The sequence below is a fragment of the Salmo trutta genome, chromosome 3 (genome assembly GCF_901001165.1).
Source record: "Salmo trutta chromosome 3, fSalTru1.1, whole genome shotgun sequence".
NCBI lineage: Eukaryota > Metazoa > Chordata > Actinopteri > Salmoniformes > Salmonidae > Salmo > Salmo trutta.
Window position 1 is genome coordinate 51,361,960 of NC_042959.1, and position 11,894 is coordinate 51,373,853.

At 43.1% G+C, this 11,894-nt stretch overlaps 2 protein-coding genes across 3 annotated transcripts; both read right to left on the reverse strand.

Annotated features, from left to right (window-relative positions):
* Positions 1–5,095: 5,095 nt before the first annotated feature.
* Positions 5,096–6,780, reverse strand: LOC115177544 (apoptosis-associated speck-like protein containing a CARD). Its single transcript, XM_029738435.1, has 3 exons — positions 6,398–6,780; positions 5,920–5,988; positions 5,096–5,500 (listed from the first exon to the last, which is right to left on the reverse strand). The coding sequence occupies exons 2-3, from the start codon at positions 5,954–5,956 to the stop codon at positions 5,238–5,240; spliced, it is 300 nt and encodes a 99-aa protein (XP_029594295.1). The 5' UTR covers positions 5,957–5,988; positions 6,398–6,780; the 3' UTR covers positions 5,096–5,237.
* Positions 6,781–6,964: 184 nt separating this feature from the next.
* LOC115177552 (protein c-ets-1-B) lies at positions 6,965–11,133 on the reverse strand. 2 transcript variants are annotated; one of them, XM_029738457.1, is made up of 8 exons: positions 10,899–11,133; positions 10,618–10,699; positions 9,602–9,685; positions 9,358–9,432; positions 9,009–9,209; positions 8,471–8,737; positions 8,093–8,211; positions 6,965–7,952 (listed from the first exon to the last, which is right to left on the reverse strand). In XM_029738457.1, the coding sequence occupies exons 1-8, from the start codon at positions 10,962–10,964 to the stop codon at positions 7,671–7,673; spliced, it is 1,176 nt and encodes a 391-aa protein (XP_029594317.1). In that variant the 5' UTR covers positions 10,965–11,133; the 3' UTR covers positions 6,965–7,670. The 2 variants fall into 2 exon arrangements, with proteins under 2 accessions (XP_029594317.1, XP_029594308.1); XM_029738448.1 differs by having other exon boundaries at positions 9,602–9,718; positions 10,899–11,132.
* Between the last annotated feature and the right edge of the window lie 761 nt (positions 11,134–11,894).

The following is an 11,894-nucleotide window of genomic DNA, read 5'->3' on the forward strand; positions in this document are numbered from 1 at the left end:
AAAAACAGGCTAATGCGCGTTCATATGTTGGTCGGAACTAGGAGAATGCATTTCCGACTTGCTAACTGACTGAACGCAGCGCCTGTATAACTACAACCAGTTAGGAAGTCGGAAATGTCAGTTTCATAGTTCAGTCTAGTTCAACCAGTTAGTAAATCGGAAATGCAGTTTCCTAGTTCCGACTAGCACACGAACTGCCATTATCACATCTACAGACAGCCAAATATGGACGGTAGCCTGTATTCACTAGCTACAGCAACAAAAAGAAACCAAACAGAAAAGACTGATGCAAACAAAGCAGAAAGAACGAAACGGAGGGACCTACCTGAATGTGTCCAATAGAAACTCTAATGCGACTCAAAGATACACTCCTGGATTACCAGTCTGTTTGTACTATCATCATGCCAGTCCTTGCCGCTCCATGTCATGCAAACAATGACAACTAATTGACAAGACAGATCAAACAGATCTAGGACCAGGCTATCAATGGCTCTCTTATGATAAGCAGACGTTTACGTTCAAATGGCCGTATGCTTGTTTATGTTTAAGAAACGACATAGCCTAAGCACAGATGTATTGTAAACCCATTTGTATAGGCTACATAACACCATGTTACTACATGTATTTAATGGCGCAGTAGAAGAAGGCTGACGTTTTACTTATCCCCAACCGATTGTGCTTTTTTGGTCGTTTCTTTGCGTTGTTTGTAACTTTTTTGAAACTTAATGGTTTTACTTATTTTGTACATAATGTCTTCAGAGAATTTGTAAGTGGTCAAATAAACTCCCACTTCCTTCCATTCTGCTAGCAAACGTGCAATCTTTGGAGAATAAAATCGATGACCTACCAACGGGACATTCAAAACTGTAATATCTTATTCTTCACAGAGTCGTGTCAGAACGACAACACTATCAACATACGCTGTACCAGCAGGATAGAACAGCGGCGTCTAGTAAGACAAGGGGCGGCGGACTATGTATTTTTGTAAATAACTGCTGGTGCACGATATCTAAGGAAGTCTCGAGCTATTGCTCGCCTGAGATAGTGTGGTCTACGGCTTATCATGACATACTCTATCTACCTCGAGAGTTTTCATCTGTATTTTTCGTAGCTGTTTACATACCACCCCAGACTGAGGCTGGCACTAAGACAGCATTGAATGAGCGGCATTCCGCCATAAGCAAACAAGAAAATGCTCACCCAGAGTTGGCACTCCTAGTAGCCGGGGACTTTAATGCAGGGAACCTTAAATCCGTTTTACCAAATTTCTATCAGCATGTTAGATCTGCAACCAGAGGGAAAAAACTCTGGACCACCTTTACTTCACACACAGACGCATACAAAGCTCTCTCTCTCCCTCCATTTGGCAAATCTGATCATAATTCTATCCTCCTGATTCCTGCTTACAAGCAAAAATTAAAGCAGGAAGCACCAGTGACTAGAACATTTTTAAAAAAGTGGTCAGATGAAGCAGATGCTAAGCTACATGTCTGTTTTGCTAGCACAGAGTGGAATATGTTCCGGGATTCCTCCGATGGCATTGAGGAGTACACCACAACAGTAATTGGCTTCATCAATAAGTGCATCGATGACGTCATCCACACAGTGACCGTACGTACATACCCCAACCAGAAGCCATGGATTACAGGCAACATCCGCACTGAGCTAAAGGCCAGAGCTGCCGCTTTCAAGGAGCGGGACTCTAACCCGGAAGCTTATAAGAACTCCCGCTATGCCCTCCGACGAATCATCAAACAGGCAAAGCGACAATGCAGGACTAAGATGGAATCGTACTACATCGGCTCTGACGCTCGTCGGATGTGGCAGGGCTTGCAAACCATTACAGACTACAAAGGGAAGCACAGCCGAGACTGCCCAGTGACACGAGCCTACCAGACGAGTTAAACAACTTCTATACTCGCTTCGAGGCAAATTACACTGAAACATGCATAAGAGCACCAGCTGTTCCGGACGACTGTGTGATCACGCTCTCTCCGCAGCTGATGTGAGTAAGACCTTTAAACAGGTCACCATTCACAAGGCCAGATGGATTACCATGACGTGTACTGCGAGCATCCGCTGACCAACTAGCAAGTGTCTTCACTGATATTTTCAACTTCTCCCTGTCCGAGTCTTTAATACCAACATGTTTTAAGCAGACCACCATAGTGCCTGTGCCCAAGAACACTAAGGTAACCTGCCTAAATGACTATCGACCCGTAGCACTCACGTCTCTAGCCATGAAGTGCTTTGAAAGGCTGGTCATGGCTCACATCAACACCATTTTTCCGGAAACCCTAGACCTACTCCAATTTGCATACCGCCCCAACAGATCCACAGATGATGCAATCTCTATTGCACTCCACACTGCCCTTTCCCACCTGGACAAAAGCATCACCTACAGTGGGGGAAAAAAGCATTTGATCCCCTGCTGATTTTGTATGTTTGCCCACTTACAAAGAAATTATCAGTCTATAATTTTAATAGTAGGTTTATTTGAACAGTGAGAGACAGAATAACAACAATAAAATCCAGAAAAACGCATGTCAAAAATGTTATAAAATGATTTGCATTTTATTAAGGGAAATAAGTATTTGACCCCTCTGCAAAACATGACTTAGTACTTGGTGGCAAAACCCTTGTTGGCAATCACAGAGGTCAGACGTTTCTTGTAGTTGGCCACCAGGTTTGCACACATCTCAGGAGGGATTTTGTCCCACTCCTCTTTGCAGATCTTCTCCAAGTCATTAAGGTTTCGAGGCTGACGTTTGGCAACTCGAACCTTCAGCTCCCTCCACAGATTTTCTATGAGATTAAGGTCTGGAGACTGGCTAGGCCACTCCAGGACCTTAATGTGCTTCTTTTTGAGCCACTCCTTTGTTGCCTTGGTCGTGTGTTTTCGGTCATTGTCATGCTGGAATACCCATCCACAACCCATTTTCAATGCCCTGGCTGAGGGAAGGAGGTTCTCACCCAAGATTTGATGGTACATGGCCCTGTCCATCGTCCCTTTGATGCGGTGAAGTTGTCCTGTCCCCTTAGCGGAAAAACACCCCCAAAGCATAATGTTTCCACCTCCATGTTTGACGGTGGAGATGGTGTTCTTGGGGTCATAGGCAGCATTCCTCCTCCTCCAAACACGGCGAGTTGAGTTGATGTCAAAGAGCTCCATTTTGGTCTCATCTGACCACAACACTTTCACCAGTTGTCCTCTAAGTCATTCAGATGTTCATTGGCAAACTTCAGATGGGCATGTATATGTATTCAGAGCAGGGGGACCATGCGGGCACTGCGGGATTTCAGTCCTTCACGGCGTAGTGTGTTACCAATTGTTTTCTTGGTGACTATGGTCCCAGCTGCCTTGAGATCATTGACAAGATCCTCCCGTGTAGTTCTGGGCTGATTCCTCACCGTTCTCATGATCATTGCAACTCCACGAGGTGAGATCTTGCATGGAGCCACAGGCCGAGGGATATTGACAGTTCTTTTGTGTTTCTTCCATTTGCGAATAATCACACCAAATGTTGTCACCTTCTCACCAAGCTGCTTGGCGATGGTCATGTAGCCCATTCCAGCCTTGTGTAGGTCTACAATCTTGTCCCTGACATCCTTGGAGAGCTAATTGGTCTTGGCCATGGTGGAGAGTTTGGAATCTGATTGATTGATTGCTTCTGTGGACAGGTGTATTTTTTACAGGTAGCAAGCTGCGGTTAGGAGCACTGCCTTTAAGAGTGTGCTCCTAATCTCAGCTCGTTACCTGTATAAAAGACACCTGGGAGCCAGAAATCTTTCTGATTGAGAGGGGGTCAAATACTTATTTCCCTCATTAAAATTGATATTTTTGTTTTTATTCTGTCTCTCACTGTTCAAATAAACCTACCATTAAAATTATAGACTGATCATTTCTTTGTCAGTGGGCAAACGTACAAAATCAGCAGGGGATCAAATACTTTTTTGTATGTGAGAATGCTCTTCATTGACTACAGATCAGCGTTTGAAACCATAGTGTCCTTTAAGTTCATCACTAAGCTAAGGACTCTGGGACTAAACACCTCCCTCTGCATCTGGATCCTGGACTTCCTTATGGGCCGCCCCCCCAGGTGGTAAGGGTAGGTAACAACACATCCACCACATTGATCCTCAACACAGGGGCCCCTCAAGGGTAAGTGCTCCTTCCCCTCCTGTACTCCCTGTTCACTCATGACTGCACGGCGAGGCATGACTCCAACACCATCATTAAGTTTGCCAATGACACAACAGTAGTAGGCCTGATCAACGACGACACAGCCTATAGGGAGGAGGTCAGAGACCTGGCCGAGTGGTGCCAGGACAACAACCTCTCCCTCAACGTGATCAAGACAAAGGAGATGATTGTGGACTACAGGAAAAAGAGGACCGAGCACTCCCCCATTCTCATCGACGGGGCTGCAGTGGAGCAGGTTGAGAGCTTCAAGTTCCTTGGTGTCCACATCACCAACAAACTAACATGGTCCAAGCACACCAAGACAGTCGTGAAGAGGGCACGACAAAACCTATTCCCCCTCAGGACACGGAAAAGTTTCAACATTGGTCCCTAGATCCTCAAAAGGTTCTACAGCTGCACCATCAGAGCATCCTGACTGGTTGCGTCACTGCCTGGTATGGCAACTGCTTGGCCTCTGACCGCAAGGCACTACAGAGGGTAGTGCGAACGGCAGAGTACATCACTGGGGCTAAGCTTCCTGCCATCCAGGACCTCTATACCAGGCGATGTCAGAGGAAGACCCTAAAAAATGTCAAAGACTCCAGCCACCCTAGTCATAGACTGTTCTCTCTGCTACCGCAGGACAAGCGGTACCGGAGCACCAAGTCTAGGTCCAAGAGGCTTCTAAACAGCTTCTACCCCCAAGCCATAAGACTCCTGAACATCTAGTCAAATGGCTACCCAGACTATTTGCATTGCTTCCCTCTCCCCCTCTTTTACACCGTGTGACTAATAACATTTGATCATTTGTTTTGATTTGATTTGTTCGTCTGTTTTCTGTTGTTGAGTTTAAAAAAAGCTAGATGAGAATTCACCACACAGTATTTGCTAATGAAAAGAAAAAAACAGCAGTCAATATAAAATGTTTCATTTATTGCAAACTTTGGAGACAATTCATTTTTCCAATTTAAGAATATACTGTCAAACAGAGTGCATTATTATCATCATATTGTTGTTGCTTGCCTTAAAAAAATAAAAATTGCCCCTATCCTCATTACTCCCCCTTCAGGTCCCTGATCAGGAATGGCTCCAAATCCGTCAGGATATCTAAGAATATATCTTTGCCTTTGGGCCCACATGCTTTCAGAGGGCCATCGAAAAGCTCCCTCATCTTTTTCTGGTTGGTTCTGTTAGCCCTCACTTCACTGTAGGCGTTTTGGGTGATGATTCCCCTGTCCAGGAGTCTATCCAATAGGGGTTCCACCTGGCTCACTCTGTCGATCAGGGCCGTCCGGTGATGGTCCACAAAGTGTTTGTCTGAGGTAGAGAAAGGACATGATTTGGAACTTTTGGCAGTGATGGAATGCAAAGCATACATAATATATTTGATAGGGGCCTATATCTCTACATGCCTCCTTTAATGTTGCGTGTGTGTGCGTGTGTAGGGTGTGCAAATTGGAGAATAGGGGTGATGCACTTTTTCTAATTCAGACAGGATTAAATAGGCTATGGGGAGTGAAACATTCTGTTGATTCTAGAGGAGGGCAGCAGTTGCAACTACAGTATGTTGAAGAAGAAATTAAAAGGAAGGACTTTTGTGATTGTTCATCGAGGCAGAACATTTTAGGTATTGAATGTTTCCCCATTAACCATCACTAATTACAGTAAAACATACATTTTAATAACGTCGGCATATTTGAGGCATTAGGCTATATAACACCTGGTTTAGTGTTTACCTTTCATCATGTTCTTTGGTCCAGGTGTACCGGACATTGCAGCACCCGATGTTACGCAAGATCTGTGAGCTGTAAAATAGGCTTCATGAGACACCACCAATCGAATAGAAATATGAATAGTAGGCCTAAAGATAAATCAAAATCAGCAAGCAATTGAAATGTGTGTTTATGGTATAATGTATTAGGCCTATTTTGAGTTGCAAATGGAATATATGCTACTGTATGATGTCATTCTGCCCAGAAGAGCAAAATTGAATGCTCGCATAAGTGAAAGTAAAACTGTAAACTTCCTTATAGTTTTCCTTCAATACGTTGTGGACATTTCAATGCAATTTCTATAGGGCCTAGGTCTAATAAAGGTTTGTTCTAGCCTACTTTTGTATTAACTGAAGTGGTTTCTAAACATTTCAAAGATATGAAATTAAATATATATTTTTTAAATGTCCGATGGACGTGCCTCCTACTTTATTCGACTTACATTTCTTGAATTCCGTCAGTTCCCTGCTGCACACTGGCAGTTAATTGCACCCAAGAACTCTATAGCCACATTCACAGCCCCGTCTTCAGTGAAAGTACTGGTCCGAGGCTCTACCAAGTCCACTGGGTCCGCTTTCTCGACAATGCTCTTGTGAACTTTTGGCTCCTGCTTGCGGTCACAGAACTTCTTCAATTCAGCCAAGTCTTCAAGGACACCGATTAATATATCGCCAACGGTTTTTGGCCTATTTTATGCCAACCTGTAATTTAAACCAGGTTTTGTGAGATTAGGCTACGTGTCTTCTATTCTATGTTGTCTAATAGTCTACTGACTGTCTTCTCTTCAAGATACTGTACATCTTGCACCGTCTGACGTCATAGGCAAAAGGGGAGGTCCATCAGCACACTCCAGAAGAATAAAAATAGCCTAATCCATTATTATTAATTTAGCAATTATCTAACGAATGTATTATTTATTAAATTATTTGTATATATTTTTGCCTGCTAATTTTATTTTTTTAAATATAGGCCGTTAAACCTTTCGAAATAATACAGAAAATTTAAGATAGTATTTTCAAGTTATGTACAGTTTATTTACAATCATTTTACAAACAACATTGTTCCCTAAATCATGTAAATCACACATTATATTCAACAGAACAAGCATTGTCCCTCTTAGCTCTATTTTGTCAGCAATAAAAGAGGTAGATATGTTAGGGTATAAAAATAGACAGATCCTCACAGTCAAAGTTAATGTCGAAATATTGTTCAACAGCATGGGTGGTAAGCAGCGGTGTCATGCACCCATTATTTTAGAGGGGGCAAGAAGTACTTGAGGATGGAGGGGGGTTGTTAATCACTAACCATGTAATTAACATAAAGAGCATCAGTATTGGAGACAACTAGGCTTACAGTTTCATTGAGCTCTTATTCTACTGATGTTAATAGGAGGTAAGTCATACACTAAAATTAAATCAAATTGAAGGCTACTACAGATTTTTTTAATTCTGATTTTCAGGGGGTGCTGCACCCCTACTTTAGCACCCCTACTTCCCACAGCTATGGCTACTACTGTATCACTTGGTAATAAAAGTGTTACACCAAACATTGTCTAATGTAGCAGATAGAAATGCCATAAATAGAGCCAATGTGATTCCTTTTCTACATGTCTAAGAGGCATGTTTGTTCTACATAGCATATTTCTAGTGATGTAGCCATAACAATGTCAAGAGCCAATAGCACCAATGAGAACCAGTGCTGCTGGTACATTCCCCCTACTGCGATGCCCATGCTTCGCTGGACTCTGGCGATAATACTGGTTTCCCCTGGCCTTGCCAGGATGATTTTGTACCCGTGGGTAAAATGTTCAGGCTGGCCAGGACCTCCTGTGCCGTCTTTCCCAGCATCCCCTGCACGTCGCAGACGAAGCGGTAGACGTAGCGCTTGCCCGTCGTTTTGTGGATGATGTTCTTGTGATAGTAGTAGCGCAGGCCACGGCTCAGCTTCTCATAGTTCATCTTGGGCTTGTTCTTACACTGGCCCCAGCGCTTGGCCACCTGGATGAAACACAAAAGGGGTGGTTGTTAAAAAATAACCACAAATGCCTGATAGCATATTCCCACTGCTCAATCCTGTGCTGGTTTCCAACTCCTACTACGAGTGGTTAAAATCTCTCACAATCAGTGGAGAAACTCACCTCTGCTGGGTCAGACATCTTGAACTCCCAACCGTCTCCTGTCCAGCAGATGAAGGTACAGCATGTGGAGTCTAGAAGCAGCTCCAGTAAGAACTGCCACAATTGGATGGGCCCCGATCCTGAATAGAGAGAAAATACACATTAACAAATTCCGAATTGTATTATCTTTAGCCCTAGACTGGATACAAAAGTTGTTTATTTGCCTGCTACTCTTAAGATATACTATGATTTTTTTCAATTTAAAAGAAGACACAGTAATGACAAAAGCACATTCTAGAGCAAACACACAATCAGGCTCCAATATACACATACTACCCATGCTCACACACACGTGTATAACAGCAGTAATGATAAGTCATGATAAGAGACTAGTCTTACCTGGATAAACTGACATTCCCATCACTTGTCCTCCTTCCCTCTCCGGTCTTTGGGAGTGTGCACTTTTGCGTTTGGCCACACGGGAGCAGTACTGCTCTGAGGGCTGCTGTGATCCAGGGATTGAGGAACAAGATGGAGGGTGGTGAGGTGGCGGCAGGGATGAGCCATAGCTGGGAGAGGGGTAGTCCGGCCAGAAGGAGGTCGTCTGTGCTTCTGAGTCATACAGTTTTTCACCAGAGTGAAGGGTGTAGCTTTGCTCAGATTCATCTATGGAAGAGGAGGGGGAGGAGTTAGACATTGCATGTATTATCCAAGTAATCATAGCCTATGGATTTCTCTGTGGGGTTATTTTTATAAGTTAAATAAACAAAGAAGAGCTGGTTATAACAAACAGCTTAAAAAATGATATGAATTAGATATTACACAGCCTACAAACAAAAACAGGCAATATATTTTTAAACACAAATAGGCCTAATGGTCATGCATTGGTTAATACATTTTTTTTTGCGTTATGTCTCAAAATGTGTGGTCTTCTCACTGAGGTGGTCCAGGCTGACAGTGCTGGGGGTCCCTCTGTGACTCCTTCCTTTTCCAGGGAGGAAAGAGTTGCTGGTGCTGGCATCCTCCATGCTCGGGCTGAACTGTCCACTCTGGGCTGGGGAACACAGGGGCACAAGGCTGTGGTACGTCTGGGTGGAATCCTGGAACCCCGCTTGAGACTGTCCCAAAGTCAGCCCATCTAATAATGAATAGAGAGAAAAAAGGAATGAACAATCATGATCAATAATCATTCATTTCTAATACTACAACAGGTGTTGATAATAGAATCATTCTCAAAATGATAGAAACATATGGATTGGATTGGAGAATAGGGGACTGACACTCACCACTTGGGTATGACGCCCAACAGTTAAACTCTGGGTATGAATCCAGGTTGAACAGGACAGAGTCACTTGAGGTTACTGAAAAAAAGAATGAAAGACGTCAAAAATAAAAACACGTGAGCAACACTGGAAGTTAGTCAATGGTCATTGACTTGCCTATCTAGTGATTTTTTTCACAGAATGCTTATCGGAGTGGTCTAATAAAGGGACTGTTAAAGAGTCTCTGTAAGAGTCTTTATAGGTGTACCTTTGTTGTCGTACGGACGTGGATTCTTCTGCGGCTCGCCATAACTCTCTGGATACTGTTGCTGCTGCCCTGGTCCTTTACTGTCTAATAGAAAAGACAGGTCTTCATCACTGTAGTCTGGAGGTCACGGAGATAGAAGAGAAGGATGGGGATGAGTCAAAGGGCATGAAGATCTGAACAGAACTCAAAATGGAATAGAAATAGAATTGGTTTAGAATGTAATAGGTTATAATGCTATGAAGGGGTTACAAGCGTATCTCTAAAGACTGTCCAACTGCTATTCTACAAGCAATAATATGTTATGGTCTACTACTATTACTCATCATTCTTATTTACGTTTAATTATAGTAATAATAATACTTTAATATATCTATTCAACAACTATTCTGCAGCACCCAGAACAAAATCTCAACCATATCCATTTGAGTTGAATGGCGGGAGAAGGGGAAACAGAGGGAAAGAGGAGGAAACGCCAGCGGAGGGAGTGTGACAGAGTAGTGATGAAGGGGGAGGAGAGGGGCTCTAAATCTGTTGGAGAAGGAAGTCTGGAGGAAAGGATTAGGGAAAGAGAGAGGGAGGGTCTTTAACCCGACCACCCCATCTCGCTCTACCTCCCTCAGTCAGACTGACATTCCTACAAACAGCGCATGGACAAACACCCCCAGCAACCCTTTTCCTGACGCAGCCCTCAGTTGGGTAGAAGAAGCAGATGTCAAGGTCTCATTTTGAGTTTCTGACAGGGCTGATGAGATACCAACTCTGCAAAAAAAAACATTTCCTTTGTCCTTCAACTACTACACAGAGCTACAGGAAACATAGCTCAAAATCTTATCATAGAAAAATGTGGATCCTCCGAAAGCTAGTTCCAGAGTGTAAAATTATAACTATTAAAGTTGATGATTAATCCGAATTCTAGTGGCGTTGGTGGCAGTTATTTGGTTTGGGGTGTAGTTCAATCTGAACTGATACATTGATCAGTGTTTATCAATAAGTTATCCAATGAGAACATGACTTACCATATGATGCAAAGTCCAAACCAGCAGGGACTTCCTGTGTTCGGAAGTCTTCCATATAATATCCAGCTTGGTACATCTCCATCTGTGTGGAAAAAAGTGGAATACATATGCCATGCCCATTTTATTGTGGAACATCTTTTTCATACAATTTTACAGCTTTGGTTGATATGTATAATCGAATGGTCTCTGAAAATGTAAATATATATTGCATTCTTAAGCAGTTTAAGTGTTCGTACAGGCATACATGAACACATTTAAAATCGCAGGAGGCAAAATCCTACCTTTATTTTAGAGTCTCTGGTGTCTATGTTTCTCTCGTTGGATTTCAGGATGGTATCCCAGTACATCTTTGACGGGAACAGTTGCTTCCACTTGGAGTTCAGAGTTACAATTGTGTTGTTTTCCTCTGCCCGGCCCAGTCCCGTTATAAAGCAGCGGAGCTTGGAGGGGCGTGCCTGCTCCCCGGCGCAAAGGAATGTGTCATCTTGCTTCGTGACTCCCCGTTTTCCCTGTCCCAAAAAACTGCGGTTTAACTGGCCGTGACGTCAGCCACGACTCACGAACACAGATTTGGCAGCCACACACACACACCCATTCACAAAAATGTCTCATAAAATGGTCAATTGAGCGCCCAAAATCGAATTAACATTGCATGCCCATTTGGCTATCTTACTCCCATGATAAATTGACAACCCATTCATGATCAGATAATGAATGGAGAGTTTATTAGTGTAATCCTAGATATATTATTTTAAAGGAATACAACTTGATCTACAAATTATTTTATTTCAATTAGGCCAATTTAAAAATAGCCTATGTATTTAGAAAATGTTTTCCCCAATTAGGTCAATAGTGAATACCCAATAGGCTACACCAAAACGTCTGTATGCCTATCAATAGGCTATTGACTTAGTCATTAAAAAATCTATGGAAATCCTGACCTTTTTCTATGCTTGGCAACGTCGACTAAGCACAAACCCATGCGAGACAGGGCGGGGGACAGATAGGGTGTTTTAAAAAATCAGAACTTTCAAGTTGGTTATAATGAGGTGGGAGGCCATGAGCATATCTTTAGAAGCCATTCGACAGAACAATAGCCCGTAAACTACGTGCTGAAGCTCTGAAATCACGGTGTGAGTGGCCTGAGCAGATAAGGCCGGCACAAGTGCCTTGTATAAACAAACACCGCAATTTTCCCCAGCAGAGAAAAAAATACATCTGGAAAAGTGAGCTGCCAGGTCGTGTACGGTGTGGGAGACACGAGTCGTGATTGGGAC

Coding starts and splice junctions, on each gene's coding strand:
- LOC115177552 (XM_029738448.1), bottom strand. CDS start 10,964: ATGTACTGGGATACCATCCTGAAATCCAACGAGAGAAACATAGACACC. Junction 9,433..9,601: donor ACGTCCGTACGACAACAAAG/GTACACCTATAA, acceptor TCTTTTTTTCAG/TAACCTCAAGTGACTCTGTC. Junction 8,738..9,008: donor TGTCAGCCTGGACCACCTCA/GTGAGAAGACCA, acceptor CCTCTTCCATAG/ATGAATCTGAGCAAAGCTAC.
- LOC115177544 (XM_029738435.1), bottom strand. CDS start 5,956: ATGTCCGGTACACCTGGACCAAAGAACATGATGAAAG. Junction 5,501..5,919: donor ACCAAAGAACATGATGAAAG/GTAAACACTAAA, acceptor TCTCTACCTCAG/ACAAACACTTTGTGGACCAT.